The sequence below is a fragment of the Macaca mulatta genome, chromosome 15 (assembly GCF_049350105.2).
Source record: "Macaca mulatta isolate MMU2019108-1 chromosome 15, T2T-MMU8v2.0, whole genome shotgun sequence".
NCBI classification, from domain to species: domain Eukaryota; kingdom Metazoa; phylum Chordata; class Mammalia; order Primates; family Cercopithecidae; genus Macaca; species Macaca mulatta.
In genome coordinates, this window is record NC_133420.1 from 122,909,113 (window position 1) to 122,926,209 (window position 17,097).

At 52.9% G+C, this 17,097-nt stretch overlaps 1 protein-coding gene across 1 annotated transcript; it reads right to left on the reverse strand.

Moving 5' to 3' along the window:
* Positions 1-1,702: 1,702 nt before the first annotated feature.
* On the reverse strand, positions 1,703-15,318 carry PRSS47 (Putative serine protease 47). The gene is made up of 6 exons (XM_015117254.3): positions 14,962-15,318; positions 14,660-14,686; positions 13,706-13,868; positions 11,946-12,223; positions 8,744-8,910; positions 1,703-2,205 (listed from the first exon to the last, which is right to left on the reverse strand). The coding sequence occupies exons 1-6, from the start codon at positions 15,173-15,175 to the stop codon at positions 1,894-1,896; spliced, it is 1,161 nt and encodes a 386-aa protein (XP_014972740.2). The 5' UTR covers positions 15,176-15,318; the 3' UTR covers positions 1,703-1,893.
* Between the last annotated feature and the right edge of the window lie 1,779 nt (positions 15,319-17,097).

A 17,097-nucleotide genomic window follows, 5' to 3' on the forward strand; every position in this document is an offset into this window, starting at 1 on the left:
ACCAGGATAAGGATACTGAGCACTTACGTTGGTTTCAAGTAATAGGGAAACTGTGTGGGAACGGAGACTTGGTTGATCTGTCGTGTGGACTAGGTTATGTATCCCCCTCCTTCGGTTTAGAGGCCTGAAAGCATCCGGGAGGACAGGAAATCACCTAACCCCTGGAATGAGGTGTGTAACAGGCAGGCCCTCAGGACACAGCCAGCCTGCAGCTGCCACAAAGGAGGAGAATAGTGGCTCTGGGGCCAGTGGAGTGGCTAATACTCTAAACAGAACTGCCCAAGCTCCCCCAGCCTCGTGGAGAACATGCGTGGAGCACATGCTGTCTTGGTAACTCACTGACCTCTCAGAGTCCTGAGCAGCCCTGCTGTGAGACCCCATAACTGAGCTTACCACCAGGGGAGGCAGCACTTTCTCTTCCACTTCCAGAGACCGCTGAGCTCCAAGGCTGGACACTATTAGCGGACATATTACTAGGCATAGCAGTACCTCAGTGGTGGAACTCTGATCAGAGGCAGGACTGCTGGAAATGCCCCTACAGGAGTGGATACTTTGCAGACACTTTCTTCAGGCCTTACAATATTATTTTGGGATGAGAGTTCCTGCACGAGTAATAGAGGGTTTAAGCCGTGAGGTCCTGGTGTTGACGTGTGTGTGAGTCCATCTGTGCCCCTTGCCTGTGAGGGTACAGGAAATGTGGCCAATACCAAGACTGGGGACAATGTGCACTGGACCTTTTGGATGGTGCCTTGTCCACATGGACATGTGCTAAATGGGAGCTCTCCCGTTTTCTTGTGGCCTCTGAAGGCTGGGGGTAGGCTGTGCTGAGACTTCTAGGAGTCCTGCTGGCTGCACAGGGCTGTGTCCAGCAGGCTTGCAGGAAGGACGGCCTAGGACACTATTTTGAGGCTTATTGCTGGGGCACTAAACCCTGGGTCAGCTAAGTAAATAAGGTAATACCAGGCCCTACCACCTGGAGGAGTGCAGACTTTCTGGGGCAGGGTTCGCCAAGGGCCTTGGACAGGAAGGAGCAGGTTGATGCGGGACTGGGGGCTGGGGAGATGGGCAGTGGGTCAGGTGCCTGCAGACGTGGGGAAAGCAAGGCCTATGGGACAGGTGAGGAGGAGCAGGAATTGTTCCTAGGAGCAGAGCTCTGAGCACGGCTGACCTAGACCTCGGCTTTTGGCCTGGCATCGGGACCCTTTTCCATCGGCTTCTGTCAGTCGTTCCCAGACCCTCATGTTTTGAAAGCACTCTAGCTGCAGGCTGGAACCCTCTTCTCCTGGCTGGGATCCTGCTCCTCAGTCCTGCTCCATTACTTGGTGCACCAGCCACTTCCCTTTCCTGTCTCCACTGGGAGTCGAACCTCCCCCTCCACGCCCCAGGAGCACTGTTCCTCTGCTTCAGAGAAGCCCTTGCTCCCTGGCACTGTGGACACCAGGTGTGGTTTCAGCTCCTCTGAAGGCCTGGGTGCTTCCTGGGGCAGGAGCAGTGTGAATGCAGACTGACCCCTTCCCTCCCAGCTGGTGGCCTCAGCTCCCTCAGCATCCCTAGTGACCCCCACCCCAGCTTTCCTCCTAGGAGCCCACAGTTGAGATTCTCTCTGTGAGGTCGCAGGTTTCTGCCCTGGGAGTCAGACAATGAATCCTATGGAAAAGGCAAGCACTAAGGAGCAGGAGGGGCCTGGGATGGCGGTGCGGGGTGGAGGAGGAGCAGATGACTTTTATTGGGTTTGGTTTTGTGTTGCCAAGCTTGATTTGGGGAATGGCAGTTGACAGACAGAAAAGCCAGGATTAGGAACCATTTAGAGGGACAGTGGGCTGGGGAGAGGGAGGGTCCAGCATGGACACCCAGGCCTGAGCAGAGAGAAGGGGTCAAGGGGCTCTGTGGTCATCACAGGGTCTGCCATGGGGCCCTGAGAGTAAGTGGCAGCAGGAGCCAGGTGTGTGGCAGCACAAGGGCTGCGCAGGGCCCAGGCAGGCCAGCAGCCCTCAGAGGCTTGGGTGGAGAGCGGGTGTGAGGAGCCAACGCGGGGTCAGGAAGAGGGGTGAGCCTCATGACTTCGTCGATCCAGTTGGTGAAGTAGGTGACCCTGGTGAAGATGCTGGGGTAGGCAGGATGCCAGCAGTCCAGGCCCCAGCTGGCCAGCCCAACCAGGACCCAGGCACTGGGGAGGTAGCAGACTAGAGGCCCCCCGGAATCACCCTGCGGACAAAGAAAGAAGAGTCAGCTTTGGGGGCTGAGTGTGTCTGAGACACCGGGTGGCACAGTCGGATGCTCTGCCTCCGCTCTCTGAGTCAGGGTCCCGCTGCAGACCCACCAGATAGAAATCTCCAGGCATCAAGCTCCTGAGCCGACCCTCAAGACAATCACGGACCTGAATCTATTAGCACGTGAACCCACCCTCTGCCCTCTACACCCGGAACAACACACTGCTTGAGGCCTAGAGGGGACAGCTGGATGTACAGGGCCTGAGAGGAGCTGAGTCTGCTGGCAAAGTGCAGCCAGCTGAAAGCTCTGCGCAGAGCACAGCTCTTGTGAACCCTAAGCTGCAGCAGAGCATCCCCTCCGGGGGCCCCTTCCTTTTTTTGTTCATTTGGGCCTTTGGTTTTCTCTCAACTTTTTGGTAAAGTATCTTTAGAAAGTGCCCATGCCCAGGCCCCGTGGAGACAGTCCACATCACTAGGGAAGCAGGCAGCGGTCTCCAGAAAGTTGCTGGGAGTTACTGGAGTCCTGAAATGCTGTCAGGGTGAGATCATGCAGTTGAAAGCCCCCTATATCATGGGCCAAAAAGTGAGACCCAAAGAAAGGGTCTCATCCAGGCATGGTAGTTCACGCCTGTAATCCCAGCACGTTGGGAGGCCGAGACAGGCGGATCACGAGGTCAAGAGATCGAGACCATCCTGGCCAACATGGTGAAACCTTGTCTCTACTAAAAATACAAAAATTAGCTGGGCGTGGTGGCATGTGCCTGTACTCCCAGCTACTCGGGAGGCTGAGGCAGGAGAATTGCTTGAACCCAGGAGGCAGAGGTTCCAGTGAGCCAAGAACATGCCACTACACTCCAGTGTGGCAACAGAGCGAGACTCTGAAAGAAAGAAAGAGAAAGAAAGAAAGAAAGGAAAGAAGGAGGGAGGGAGAGAGGGAGGGAGGGAGGGAGAGAGAGAGAGAAAGAGAGAGAGAGAAAGAAAGAAAGAAAGAAAGAAAGAAAGAAAGAAAGAAAGAAAGAAAGAGAAAGAGAAAGAAAGAAAGAAGGAAGGAAGGAAGGAAGGAAAGAAGGAAGGGAAGGAAGGAAGGAAGGAAAGAAAGGAAGGAAGGAAGGAAAGAAAGAGAGAGAAAGAAAGAGAGAGAAAGAAAGAAAGAGAGAGAAAGAAAGAAGAAAGAAGAAGAAAGAAGAAAAGAAAAAGAAAAAAGGGGAAGGGGAAGGGGAAAGGGTCTCATCTTCAGGGTGGTGGGAGGCAGGGCCCACAGCCGGCTCTTCCACCCATTAGTCCAGTGTGCATCTGGGGCATCCAGTGCAGGCACTGCTCTTGGGAAACACGGGGAGAAGACAAACCCCCTCCCCATGGTGCTTAGATAAATAAGCCAACCGACCCTATGGAAGTGGGAGGACATTTCATATCCATGGATCACAAAAAGCTTTCCTGAGCTTACACTGAAAGTAGGAAACAGAACCCACTCTGTGAGGTCCAGAAGAGAGGGCCCAGTTGGTACAAACCAGGAGAGGACGGGGCAAGCCTTGCGGTAGGGAGCGAGCGGGCAGAAGGAGGTCCCAGAGCCACAGAGGGGCGGCTTGGAGAACTGCATGTTGGAGGGTGGGGGACACAGCAGCTGTTTAAACCATCAGTCTGGTGCCATGTAGAGAAAGAATAGTTGCTGAGCACCAGGTAGAGAGGAGGGACCAGGGAGGCAACTACAGGAGGGAAGAAATGGTCAGATTTGGGATGGCATTTTGAAGGAGGAGCCAAAGGACTTGTGGACTCTGGCCTTTTCTCACAACCAGGGAAAAGGTGTGGAGACAAAAGGAAGAAGGCTGAGAACTCGGCTCCGGGGTCTCTAGCACTGAGAGGCTGGGAGGCCCAGCCCACCTCAGGCCCTGTACATACAGCTGTCCCCTCTAGGCTTCAAGCACTGCGTTGTCCCAGGGGTAGAGGGCAGAGGGTGGGTCCACGTGTGATAGATTCAGATCCATAATTATCCACTCCGAGGGTAAGCTCAGGAGCTTGATGCCTGGAGATTTCTATCTGGTGGGTCTGCAGTGGGACCCTGACTCAGACAGCAGAGGCACAGAGCGTCCGACCGTGCCACCTGGTGTCTCAGACACACTCAGCCCCCGCCCCCGAAGCTAACTCCTCTTTCTTTGTGCTCAGGGTGATTCAGGGGGGCCTCCAGTCTGCTATCTCCCCAGAGGCAGCTGCTAGCAAAAAGTGGGAGTGGAGTGGCTGGCGCCTGGCAGCAGGAGCTGAGCGCAACACACGCTGATGCGTCAAGGGAGCAGTGACTCTGGCAAGGCAGAGGCTGCGGACAAAGTGGCTCTGGTGGCATGAGAGGGACAAGCCTGGATTGGGTGATTCAGTGCAGTCAGCCCTGGGAGAAGTCGTCAGGGAAGAAAGGTGGAGAAATGGGCAGTAGCTGGGGGAGATTTTTGCCATGGCTTGACGTGGGAGGCATGAGAGGGACAGCAGGGGACACAGGAGCAGGGGAAAGGCCCTAGCGACCCAGTGCTCAAGGATGGGCTGGCCCAGGGTGAGCCGTCAGGGCAAGGGGGAGAGACTGGGCAGATCGGGGTGGGCAGATGTGGGGCCAAGAGGAGCGAGCTTCTCATTGCTTCATCTTCTCCGTTTGATGAGAAGCAAGACAGCACACTGACAGGGAGGGGCCTGGGCTGGGGGAGTGGAGGCCAGGGGAGAGAGAGGCGGTGACATGGTGCCGTCACTAAAGAATGCTCCCGGCCGGGCGCGGTGGCTCAAGCCTGTAATCCCAGCACTTTGGGAGGCCGAGACGGGTGGATCACGAGGTCAGGAGATCGAGACCATCCTGGCTAATACGGTGAAACCCCGTCTCTACTAAAAAATACAAAAAACTAGCCGGGCGAGGTGGTGGCGCCTGTAGTCCCAGCTACTCGGGAGGCTGAGGCAGGAGAATGGCGGGAACCCGGGAGGCGGAGCTTGCAGTGAGCTGAGATCCGGCCACTGCACTCCAGCCAGGGTGACACAGCGAGACTCCGTCTCAAAAAAAAAAAAAAAAAAAAAAAAAGAATGCTCCCAAAGACATCCACATTCTCATCCCTGGAACCTGTGACTGTGTTATCTTACATGGCATAGGGGATTTTGCAGCTGGAGTGAAGACTCTTGAGATGGGAGATTATTCTGGAGTGTCTCAAAAGGCCCAACATCATCACAAAGTTCTTTATAAGGGAAGGCAGGAGGCAGGAGGGTCAGAGTCAGAGGAGGAGATATGACAACAGACACAGAGGTCACACTGACAGCTTTGAAGATGGAGAAAGAGACCACGAGCCCAGGAGTGTGGGCGGCCTCTAGAAGTTGGAAAAGGAAATTGAATCTCCTCTAGGGCCTCCAGAAGAAAACCCAACCCTGCTGACACCTTGATTTTAGACTTTTGACCTCTAGAACTGCAAGACAATAGACATCTGTGGTCTCAGCTGCCCAGTTGGTGGGGATTTGCTCCTGCAGCCCTGGCAAATTCATGCCCGGGGTCTTCTTGGGAGTGGAAAGTGCCTTCGCTGTCTCAGATCCGCCCTCAGTGCTTCCCTCCTCGGAGTACCCACCCAGCTTGTTTGAGGGCAAGAGGAGGCCTGGTCCTCCAGACAATGGTCCCTGGCTACTCCAGGCCTCAGCGATCCATGCAGGTGAACCACCTGCTTGCCAACATCACGCTTGATTCTGGGCCAGTCTGGGAGAGATGGGAAGGACTCCAACGGTCTCCTGGCCCTGACCCCTGGGAGCTCTGAGTAGGCAGAGGAAGTCCCAATATTAATGACTACTGTGGAGACAGAGGAAGCCACGTGTAACTTGGTGGGCCTGGTGGTGAATTCCACATTGAGTGAAAGGGTAGGTCTAAGATAGGCCCAGAAGAATGAGTGCAACTTAGATAGAGGAAAACAGGCAAGGCCAAGAACATGGAAGCCAACACTTATTAAGCACTTGCTTAATGCCAGGCATGGTGCTACATTTTCTACAGGAACCTTATGAAGTGGAGGCTGTTAGCAAGCCCACTGCACAGGTGAGAAAACTTGGCTAAGGTCACAGCACATGCAAGTGACAGAGTGAAGACTGCAACCAGCTCTGTCCTGCCCGCAGTCTGAGCACTGAGTCACCCTGCAGCTCTGTCTCTCCTCAAAGCTGTTTTTGCGTGCCGCATGCAGGGAAGAGAAGAGAGCCACGGGATGGAGGCGGGGACCACAGCAGACGACTCAGCAGGAGATGAATCCTGATGGAATCTCACAGACAGGCAGGTGTGGCTGAAAGGCTCAGGAGATGTCCACCTCAGCGGTGTTCTCAGCCTGGGCAAGGAACTAGAGGGCACTGTGGGATGTCCAGCAGGCAGGTAAAGTGTGCTGGCCCTGAGGCTCCAGGGACACGGCCTTCGCAAGAGAGGCTGCTGGAGAACAAGGCTGGAAGGGAGCTGGACTAAGGACTTGTTGGCTGAGCTCCACCAGGGCTGGGCATTGGGCAGGCTCCCTTCTCCCCCTGGGGTACAGATGACTCTGTGAGGAGAAGGGGCCAGGCCACAGCCAGAAAGGAGGAACAATAAAGTATGTGGATGTGGACAGGAAACCAAGAAGCCTGGAGCTGGCTCCCGCTGGGCAGGCAGATGGGCCGAGCTCCCTCCCACTACTCAGCTAGCCTGCCTGGCGATATTGAAAACAGTGCTGCCAATGAACCCTTCCCATGGGCCGGGGGATTCAGGGCTCAGACTAGGGGGCAGGAGAGACCTGGTGCTAGTTTTCAATCTATAGTTTTGCTAGCATTGTGGCCTTAGACCATTTCCAAGGGCTTGCCATAACACACTGCCACCACCTTGGTGGCTTAGAAGCAACAGAAATGTATTCTCTCACAGTTCTGGAGGCCACAAATCTGAAATCAGCTTCCAGAATGCCTGTGCTTCCAGGGACACACTACCTCCAAAGGCTCTAGGGGAGGAACCTCCTTTGGCTATTCTGACTTCTGGCAGCACACGCATTCCTTGGCTCGTGGTGGCATCCCTGCCCTCTCCATGTCTGTCCGCACATGGCCATCTTCTCCATGTGTATCTCTATGGTCTCTTCCCCTCTTTTAAGGACACCAGTCATTGAATTTAGGGCCCACCCTAAATCCAGGATGGGTTCATCTTGAGATTCTTAACTAATTACATCCATAAAGATCCTATTTCCAAATAAGGTCACACTCTGAGGTTCCAAGTGGATGCTATCCTTCCAACCACCTCATGGAGGAGGCCTTGGAATCCTGACACAGCTGATGAGGACCCAGGCTCAGGAGGTGAAGAGAATATCCCAGGTCACAGGGCAGGCACATGTGGTGAAGCGATGTCTCTCATTCCAGGGTCCCAGCGCTTTCCTGTCTGCCCCACAGTGGTGTCTATGCAAAAGCTCAGCCCACAGATGCCAGCTCAGGAGGCTACAACCTGTGGGAGAGGTTGTGGAGGCAGGGTTGGCCTTGGAGTCACAACACCTGGGCCCAGGTTGTGCTGCCTCACTTAGACTAACCACTTTTCCTCCCTGGGCCTCAATTCAATGAACTTATGTACAGAATATATAAAGAGCTCCTAGAAGAAAAAGACAGACAACCCAACAGAAAAATGAGAGGAGAAAAAGGACTTGAAGGGAAACTTCATAGAAGATATCTAATAATAATAAACATACAAAAAATTTTAAGCCAAAAACCACTACACACTCACCAAAATGGCCAAAATCAGAAAAGATGAAAAAGAATAAATGTTGGTGAAAAAAGAAGCTCTCATCCTCTGCTAGAGGGAAGGCTGTTTGCCATCCTCTGCCACAGCTGAACACACAGACACACCTTTTTATCTAGCAACTCTACTCATGGGCTTCTATGTAATAAAATATATTCCTCTGTGCCCCAAAGACAAATACAAACATGTACATAGCACAGCTACTCATAATACCTCCAACTTGGAAACTACTCACATACTTATCCAGTGTAGAATTCAGTTCACACAACAGCACGCTATAGAGCAATGAGAAGGAACACACCGTAACAACGTGTATAGTATGGACGAATCTCAGAAATACACTGTTAGGACACGAAAGACTGCTGACTGTAAATTCCACTTACAGGAAGTTCAGAATACAAGGTGTTAAAAGTGAAGATGTTTGTTACCCTTGGGTGTTAGTGATAAGGAGGCACTTGGGTGCTTCTAAGGTGCTGGTCACATGTGTCAGTGTAGGAAAGTTCATCAAACTATATACTTATTAATTATGTACTTTCGTGTGTATATATTATGCTTTAATGAAAAGTTTAAAATATATTTTAAAATGCTGTTTGAGGATCCTTCCAGCAGATGTCCCTGCTGCAATGGGCTGGGGAAGGGGCTAGTCTAGGGGAGACTTCTGAGGGATGGAGCCCAGGAGGACACGCAGAGGAGAGGAAACAGGAAGTCCACGGGACTCCACAAAGAGAGCGGAGGCAACACAGAGACCCGTCCCGAGGGAAACCGAGGCCAAGAGAATATGCAAAGGAAGAGTGGAAATGACCTTACTCACTTTGCAGATGGACTTTCCTGTCGAGAAGTCCCCCACACACAGCATCTCCTCATGCACAGCGTAGGTCTCGCCTTGGCCAGTTCTTTGCCCATATAAGGTATTACAGAGTGTGTTCTCAATGAGGCCCACCTTGCCCTCCTGGAGAGAGAAGGGTGGTGACAGTTGCACTGCAGAGATAAGGGGGAGGTCAGTGACATGCCCTGTAGGTTAACTAAGAAAGCTCAGGCTACTCAGAGCCCCTACTCTGCCTGACTGCTAAACACAATCCCCCAAACGTAGGTTTTCTCAGAACTGCTGAGCTTTAAACGCTGCTTCACTCTGCTACCCATCCTTGATAAGCTTCTCTTCTTTTTCTCAAACCTTTGCACATAGTCATCCTATTCCTTCTACCTCTCTCATAGCAATAGATCACACCTCTTATTCTACAAGAGGCAAATCCCACCAACACATGACTCATTTATTGGGACTTAGCAACTATTCACTGACCAACTTATCCTTTCATGAACTGTCCTATCCATTCTCCCTCCATCCATCACTAACCTTTCTTCTCCACCCATCATCCCATCCACTCATTCACCCATTCCTCCATCTACCTATCTTCCCACACATGCCCATTCATCCACTCACTTTTCACACATTTGCCCATCCATCCATCCTTTCATCCATCTCTCCATTGAGCCTTCCATCACTCATCCACCTATCCTGCTCTCCATCTATTGACACATCCATCCACTTCATCCTTCCCCCCTCACCAATCCTTCTATCTACACATCTATCCAAACATCTATCTACCAACTCAAATATCATCCATCCATCCACCCATCCATCCACTTATCCCTCCATCCATGCAGTAACCCATCCTTCTATCCATCTATTATCCATCCATTTATCCATCCCTCCATCCATCCATCCACCCTTTTACTAACCCAATCACTGATCTATTCACTCATCTATTCAGCTATCCTGGTGCTGTCTTTTACATGCTAATGATATAGATAATTTTTAGTAGAAAGTGACAGATTATATGAAATAATAAAGAAGTTTAAAAATATTTTAGATTAAGTGATATGAAGAAAATAAAACAGGAAGATGTGATAGAGGGGGTTGCCTATTTTAGCTCATATGATTAAGTAAAACCGAGAAAAAAAAGCTGAATAGTAAATGCAAAGAAGTGATTCATGCAAAGATTAGAACGACAAGCAAGCTAAGAAAAACAAAACAAAACAAAACAAAAAAAACAGCAGCTAAAGGCCCGAGATAGAAATAGCCTTGAGATATTCAAGGAGTACCCAGGAGGCCCAAGAGGATGGGGTGGGGTATGTGAAGGCTGCAGTAAAAGATGTGGTATGTAATGGCTGCAGTGAAAAATGAAGAATGGAAAGGGTGCATTGGAAGGTGAGATATGTCATTGACTGCAGCAGGAGATGGGGTATGTGAAGGGTGCAGTTGAGATGGGGGATATGAAGGGTGCAGTGGGAGGTGGGGGATGTGAAGGGTGCAGTGGGAGGTGGGGGATGTGAAGGGTGCAGTGGGAGATGGGGGATATGAAGGGCCCAGTGGGAAGTGGGGGATGTGAAGGGCTCAGTGGAGGTGGGGGATGTGAAGGGTGCAGTGGGAGATGGAGGATGTGAAGGGTGCAGTGGGAGGTGGGGGATGTGAAGGGTGCAGTGGGAGGTGGAGGATGTGAAGGGTGCTGGGATTGCAGGCGTGAGCCACCAGGCCTGGCCGGGTGTCTGGATTTCATTCTAGGCACAAATGAGAAGTTACTGTAGAGTATTGAACAGGGAAGTGACATGACTAATATTTAAAGTAACACTGACATCCACGTGGAGCCTAAAGTGGGGGCACAGAAGAATGGAAGCTGGGTGACCAGTTCTGAAGTTAGAGGCAAGAAATGCTGGTCTATCAGTGTCATGCAGCACAATGGTACCAGCCCAGGAGCGCCAGTTGGGATATTAAAACAAGTATATATTGCTTCTACCCTCAAGTCATAACCAGTTGTGTGTGTGAATGCTGGGAGCCAGCCAGCAGATGATCAGGGAAAGCCCCCTCCATCTAGTAGTCAAAGGTCATGGATGCTGGCAGAGCCCCACTCAGTGAAGACATATTCTATCAAAAATACATACAGCACCTCTGTTGAGAAATACTGACCCTACACATAATTAAACATATGTTCTTCCTTTTTCCCCTTAACATCATACCATAAGCATTTCCCTAAACGATAAACACTCCTTTCTTCAATAAACACTCTTGTGTATAAGTCTTTGCCTACATTTCTTTTCTACCCATCTAACAGTGAAAACACACACGACTCTCTCCTCCGTTATTCAGTCACGTCACAAGACTGTGAAGTAGATGAGTGGCCCAGGTTAGGATAAGAGCAAAGTGAGGTTCAGAGGTGGTCAACAGTTCTACGTCGCAGTCATTCTAAGGGGATCACGCAGCCTCCGAGTGCAGAGCCACCACGTGTTTTCTCTCCACTCTTCCCAAGCACCTTCCCAAGCAAGGGACGATCCAAGTGTGTGGTGGTGACCTAGAATGGGCCAGCCCCCAAGCATGTCTTTGGAGTTCAGTCGAGTCATCTCAGACCCATGACTGTTTAAAACCTTACAAGAGTGGCTCACGCCTGTAATCCCAGCACTTTGGGAGGCCAAGGCGGGCAGATAACCTGAGATCAGGAGTTCAAGATCAGCCTGACCAACATGCAGAAACCCCATCCCTACTAAAAAGACAACATTAGCCAGGCTTGGTGGTGTATGCCTGTACTGCCAGCTACTTGAGAGGCTGAGGCAGGAGAATCGCTTGAACCGGGGAGGAGGAGGTTGCAGTGAGCTGAGATCATGCCACTGTACTCCAGCCTAGGCGACAGAGCGAGACTCCATCTCAATAAATAAATAAATAAATAAATAAATAAAACCTTAAAATGAAGAACCACGAAGACTCAAAGAACCCAGATTCTGGATTCTCAAAAGTTTAAGATTCCCAGACTTTCAGAGCCTGGGACTCAAAGCTACGGGATCACACTTTCAGAACTAGAAGGGCCCCAGTGTGGTGGTCCTCACCTTACCGGTCATGGAAATGAGGCACAGAGGGCCAAGTCCAGTGGCTTCCTCTTTGCCTGGCTAAGCCATCCTTCCTTCTTCCCCTTCACCTCCCTCTCCCTCCCACCCCTCCTCCTCCCGCCTCTCCCACACCCCCTCACGGTCTTCGGTGAGCATTCCCCAGCCGGTTATCCAACAGGACACGTTACTGGGCAGCTGCATGTCCTGGGATGGGAGGCAGGCGGGGACAACGTAGGAAGTGAAGTTCACAGGCAGGTGCAGCTGCAACATGGCAATGTCACTCCCAAAGGGGTGGAGCTTCTCAAAGTCTGGATGGGTGATGATCTGGTGCACAGACATCTTCTGGGTGTGCTGGGTTTGATGATACAGTTGGGTGTTTCCCAACAGAACCTGATAGTTCTCCGGGGCCTGGGATTTGCTGGAGGAGGAAGGGCCCATTTTTACCATCCTCTGGGAGTGCGGGGCAGCACTCTCTTCTTACATCCACGTGTAACTGCCCACACACCCCTGGGTCCTTCTCCCCGGACAGGATTCCAGGTAGCTTTGTATCCCCCTTTCTGAGTCAGGAGCTTTTCTTTCTTTGAGGCTAATGGATATTCTACTCACAACCTCAGGACATGTGGCCTCCCCATTACACCCTTAAATCAGAGGAGCAGAGAATCCTAGTGCCAGAAAAGTCCTTGGCAGAGTCATCACATCGAGCCCTTTTATTTTACACAAGAGGAGCTCTGGCTTAATTCTGGCTCCAGCCTGACCCTTCCGAAGGCTACCTATGACCCGCTTCCTGGCCTGACCACCTTTCCTGCCCTCCCCAAGGGTGTGTTCCCCACTGTTGTGAACACTCACAAAGGATTTGTTCAATGTCCAGATGAGTGCATGAAACTGGTGCTCTCCTTGTTCCTGAACACAAGTGATGAAACTTCTGACCTTTGTGACTTTGTTCACATGGGTCAGCCACCAGGAAAGCCCTCGCCACACTCCCCATGCCAAAGCCTCCCCTTCTGGCAAGTGCCTGCAGCTCCTCGTCCTCCCTCAAGACTGCAGCATCTCTCTGGATGCCCCGGCCTCACGTCAGCTCTTCTCACTCATTGTGGGCTTTCTCTCCTGCATCCTGCTTGTTGGAGTTTGTGCCTTGCCTTCCCATAGAGACCCCTTCACTTGGGGTCTTGCCACACCCTGTGCCATAGAGGGTCTTGGGTGGTGTGACACACAGGAGATGCTCACAGCGCCCAGTTGGAACCTCAAAGCCACTAAGTGCCCAAGCTGACTCCATACCTGGACTGTGATGCCTTCCTCTCCCTCTGGGTCCCTCCATGACTGTTGAGAAGCTGGGCACAGAGTCAGGTTCAGGAGGGTCAGAGGAGTTGCACCCCTGACTGTCCACGTCATTCTCCAGGGTCAGGGGGTCCCATTCTTTCCACCCATGCATGCACTCTGGCACAGCTCCTTCCAGGCATACGGTTTTACAGAAAAAAAAGCATTGCCTGGCTGCTGGCTACACGCAGAGTCCCCAGTCCCTGCCTGGAGTCTGACTCACAAGAGCATGGTGGACACTGAAGAGAAACCTGCAGGCGGCCAGCACAGACACTGCCAATGCTCTCAGGCATGTCTCGGTTGAACAGACAGACATAGGGGCCAGGGAACTCCCTGCCAGAGTTGAGGATGAAGGATGAGGAGGATCTGGGCAGATGGAGGGACAGTGGGTGGAGAGTGGGGAGGACAGTCGTGGTGGAGAGGACTGCAGGTCAAAGGCAGGCACTGCGTCAGTTTGGTGGCAGCAGACTTGCCCAGAGCAAAGCCCAGAGGAGAAAGGCATAAACCCCCCAGCCCGCTAACCCTCGTCCCTTGCATCTTCCTCCCCATCAGCCCCTCTGCTGGGGCCCAGGGAAGGAGGACTCACTTGAGAAAGCAGTGGGCTGTCGACACCAGCCAGCGGGAGTCGATGAGGACAGCTCCACAGAGGTGCGAGCTCCGATACAGCAGGCTGGCCTGCCATGGCCACTGACCAGCTGCTGCGTCCCGGCCACCGTAGATCTTCCCCACCACCTTAGGCTTCCCACACACTGTGGAGACACCCCGGTCCACCTGTTAGAGACACTAGTGGTGCCCATGAATGCCACCCCAGTGAGGCCTCTGCTCTCTTCACAGATGGGAAAACCAAGGCCAAAGAATAGGTGACCTGGCCAAAATGACTGAGGGCTTCCCCAGCGTCTGCCTTCTATGGCCACTACCAGGACCAGATGACAGAGTACAACTGAGCAGGCTCTGTGGGAATGAGGGCCCAGGGGTCTGGCAGGCAGGGCAAGGCTGACCCAGGGTGGCCACAGCAGCTCATCCGGACCTGCCAAGGACTGGTGGACTGGAATCCAGCCCTGGGACTTTATTTTCCTCCATCAGAACACCTGTATGCCTACTTTACAGATCAAAGAACTGAAGGTCTCAGGGGTGTCCAAGTGGCTGTGCCCCCTGCATCTCACTCCAGTATCCCAGGGAGAGAGATTCTCAGGCAGGAGTCTGTTGTGCTGTGTGACTTGGGGAAACTTGCTCCCCCTCTCGGATTCCTGATCTTCTATTTTTAGAAGGTGAGGGGATGTGGCTGATGTGGACAACCTTGGTTCTGAGACTCACACCTGGGAGGGGAGCTGTGGGCCTAGACCCCTGAGACCCAGCGTCCTGATCCCTGGCCTACGCTTCCAGGCCTCAAGAAGGGGACATGAGACCCCAGGGCCCACCCTACTCCCAGAGTCCTGGTGCTGTCTCCCTCCACCCAGCCCCCGCACCAGGTCCTGGTGCCCCGTCCAGTTCTGTGGGCCCCACACTCAGTCCTGGGACCGAGACGGGCAGCCTGACCCACCTTGCTTGATGTCGTTTCTGGAGCCACCTGGTTGGGAGGGGAGGGGAGCCAGACAACGGATTCGGTTGACTTCGGGCCCTGGCACCAGGCCCAGAGCCCCGCCCTCCTCCCCACCGCCTCCGGCCTGCGGTTCCCCCATCTCTCCGTGACGCCCGCCTCTCCCGGACACTCCTCACCCCACCCGGTCTTGCCGAGCCCTCGACCCCTGCCCCCGTGGCCCAGTGGCCCCCTCAAATGCCCCCTCCCCCCTGCCCCCTGCCTCCGAGGCCGGCTCGGCCCCACGCCCTCTGCTTCACACGGACCTTGGGCTCTGACTGCGGGCTCCCGGCCCTGCTGCGCCCCCAAGCTCTCTTCGGCCGCCCCCGAGCTCTCCCTGGTCTCCCCCGGAGCGTGCGAGGGGCTGGGGGCGCGGGACGGTGGGGCAGGGGCGGCCTCTGGGCTCAGGAGCAGCAGCGGCAGCAGAGACCAGAGCAGGGGCCCCGGCTGGGCTCCGGTCCGCGTTGACCCCACACCCATCGCCTGACGCAAGGGCAGAAGGAAGGGGAGCTGGAGCCGACCCTGACCCCCGAAACAGGCGGTGACTCCCAGCCCTGGCTCCTGGGAAACAGGTCCTGACCTCGCCCTGACCCCAGCCCCAGACTGGCGCTGAACCCAGTCCCTAACCCCGTCCCAAGACAGCCCCTGACCCCGCCCTGACCCGCCCCGTGTCCGACCCCTGACACCCAGGAAGCAGTCTTTTGCCAGAGAATTCCTTAGGCAGCCGCAGGTCCCAGAACAAAGGAGAGGGTGAAAGCTGCCGGGAGCTTGTCCTTCTCTCCACTACGGAGACAACTCACAGTCTCCAAAACGCATCTCCTTTCTGGGAACTCTTTATCTCGGCACCTTGAAAGCTGTCATCTCGCCTAGTGTTCTGGGCTCCAGTTGCCTTTTCTAGATAGCTGAGGAAGAGGTGGAGAACTGGGGCCAAGACTTGTCAAGAGTTTCCAAGGGCAATTTGGGGAAAAGATGAGAGGAGGACGTGAACATCTGTCCCCAGCTGGTTCATTGACTTACCCCCGTAATCTTAGCACTTTGGGAAGCCAAGATGGGAGGTTCACCTTGAGGCCAGTAGTTCAAGACCAGCCTGGGCAACATAGCAAGACCTCCCCTGCAGTTGAAAATTATATATTTTCAACTCAGAAAAAAATAATAATAAAATAAAATAAAATAAAAACAGCTGTCCCTAGGTGGAAGAGGCTTGGGGTTTCTCTTAGGAATACCTGTTTCATGGAACTGCGGGGACGACACCAGTCCCCTGGTCTGAGTTGGCAGCACAGCTCCACTGCACAGCTGTGCGGGTTGAGAGTAGTTTCAATGTCCACCCTCCTGGAGCCATGCTGCTCAGAAGGAATATTGTCTGAGCCACATATGTAACCTTAAATTTTACAGTAACAACATTCAACTAGAAAGAAATAGGTGAAATTGATTTTAATATTTTTTATTTTACCCAATATGTCAAAAAATTATTGTTTCCACATATAATGCAGGTAAAAATCATCGAGATAGTTCACATTCTGTTTTCCATGGTAAGTCTCCAAAATGTGGTGTGTGTCGTGTTGTCTACTCACAGCACAGCTCAATTCGGCCTCGCCATGTTCAGGTGCACAATCATCGTGTGTGGCCCAGGGCTGCTGTCCTGGACAGCACAGGACAAGTGAACACAAACTCCCTCCTTGCTCTTCTCCTCCCACACCTGCTAGCCTGTGAGAGGAGAAAGCAGCCCTTCCTGGGTTCAGTGTGGTAGTTCATGGTGGCTGAGACGGGCCCGAATCCCAGGGCTGCTCTGAGGGAAGGAGCTCAGTCTGGACTCTGGCCTCCGCTCTTGAAGAAATGGAGATGTGGTCGGGCGTGGTGGCTCACGCCTGTAATCGTGTGGTGGCTCACGCCTGTAATCCCAGCACTTTGGGAGGCCGAATTGGGGGGATCACGAGGTCAGGAGATCAAGACTATCCTGGCTAACATGGTGAAACCCCGTCTCTACTAAAAATACAAAAAATTAGCCGGCCTGGTGGCGGGCACCTGTAGTCCCAGCTACCCAGGAGGTTGAGGCAGAAGAATGGCGTGAACCTGGGAGGTGGAGCTTGCAGTGAGCCCAGATCACGCCACTGCACTCCAGCGTGGGGGAGAGAGCAAGACTCAGTCTCAAAAAAATAAAAAATTAAAAAATTTAAAGAAAGACTGTTAGGGGAGCCAGAGATCATCTCTAGCCCCCCTTTTAGTTCTCAGTGGGCTCTTCATCTGGATCTAGAAACCAAATTGACACCAGGCAGATTGGGTTTTTTTATATATAACAAATCATTTTTATTTCTTTTAACCTATTATTTATTCATTTATTTTGAGACAGGGTCTCTGTTGCCTGGGCTGGCATGCAGTGGTTCGATCACAGCTCACTGCAGCTT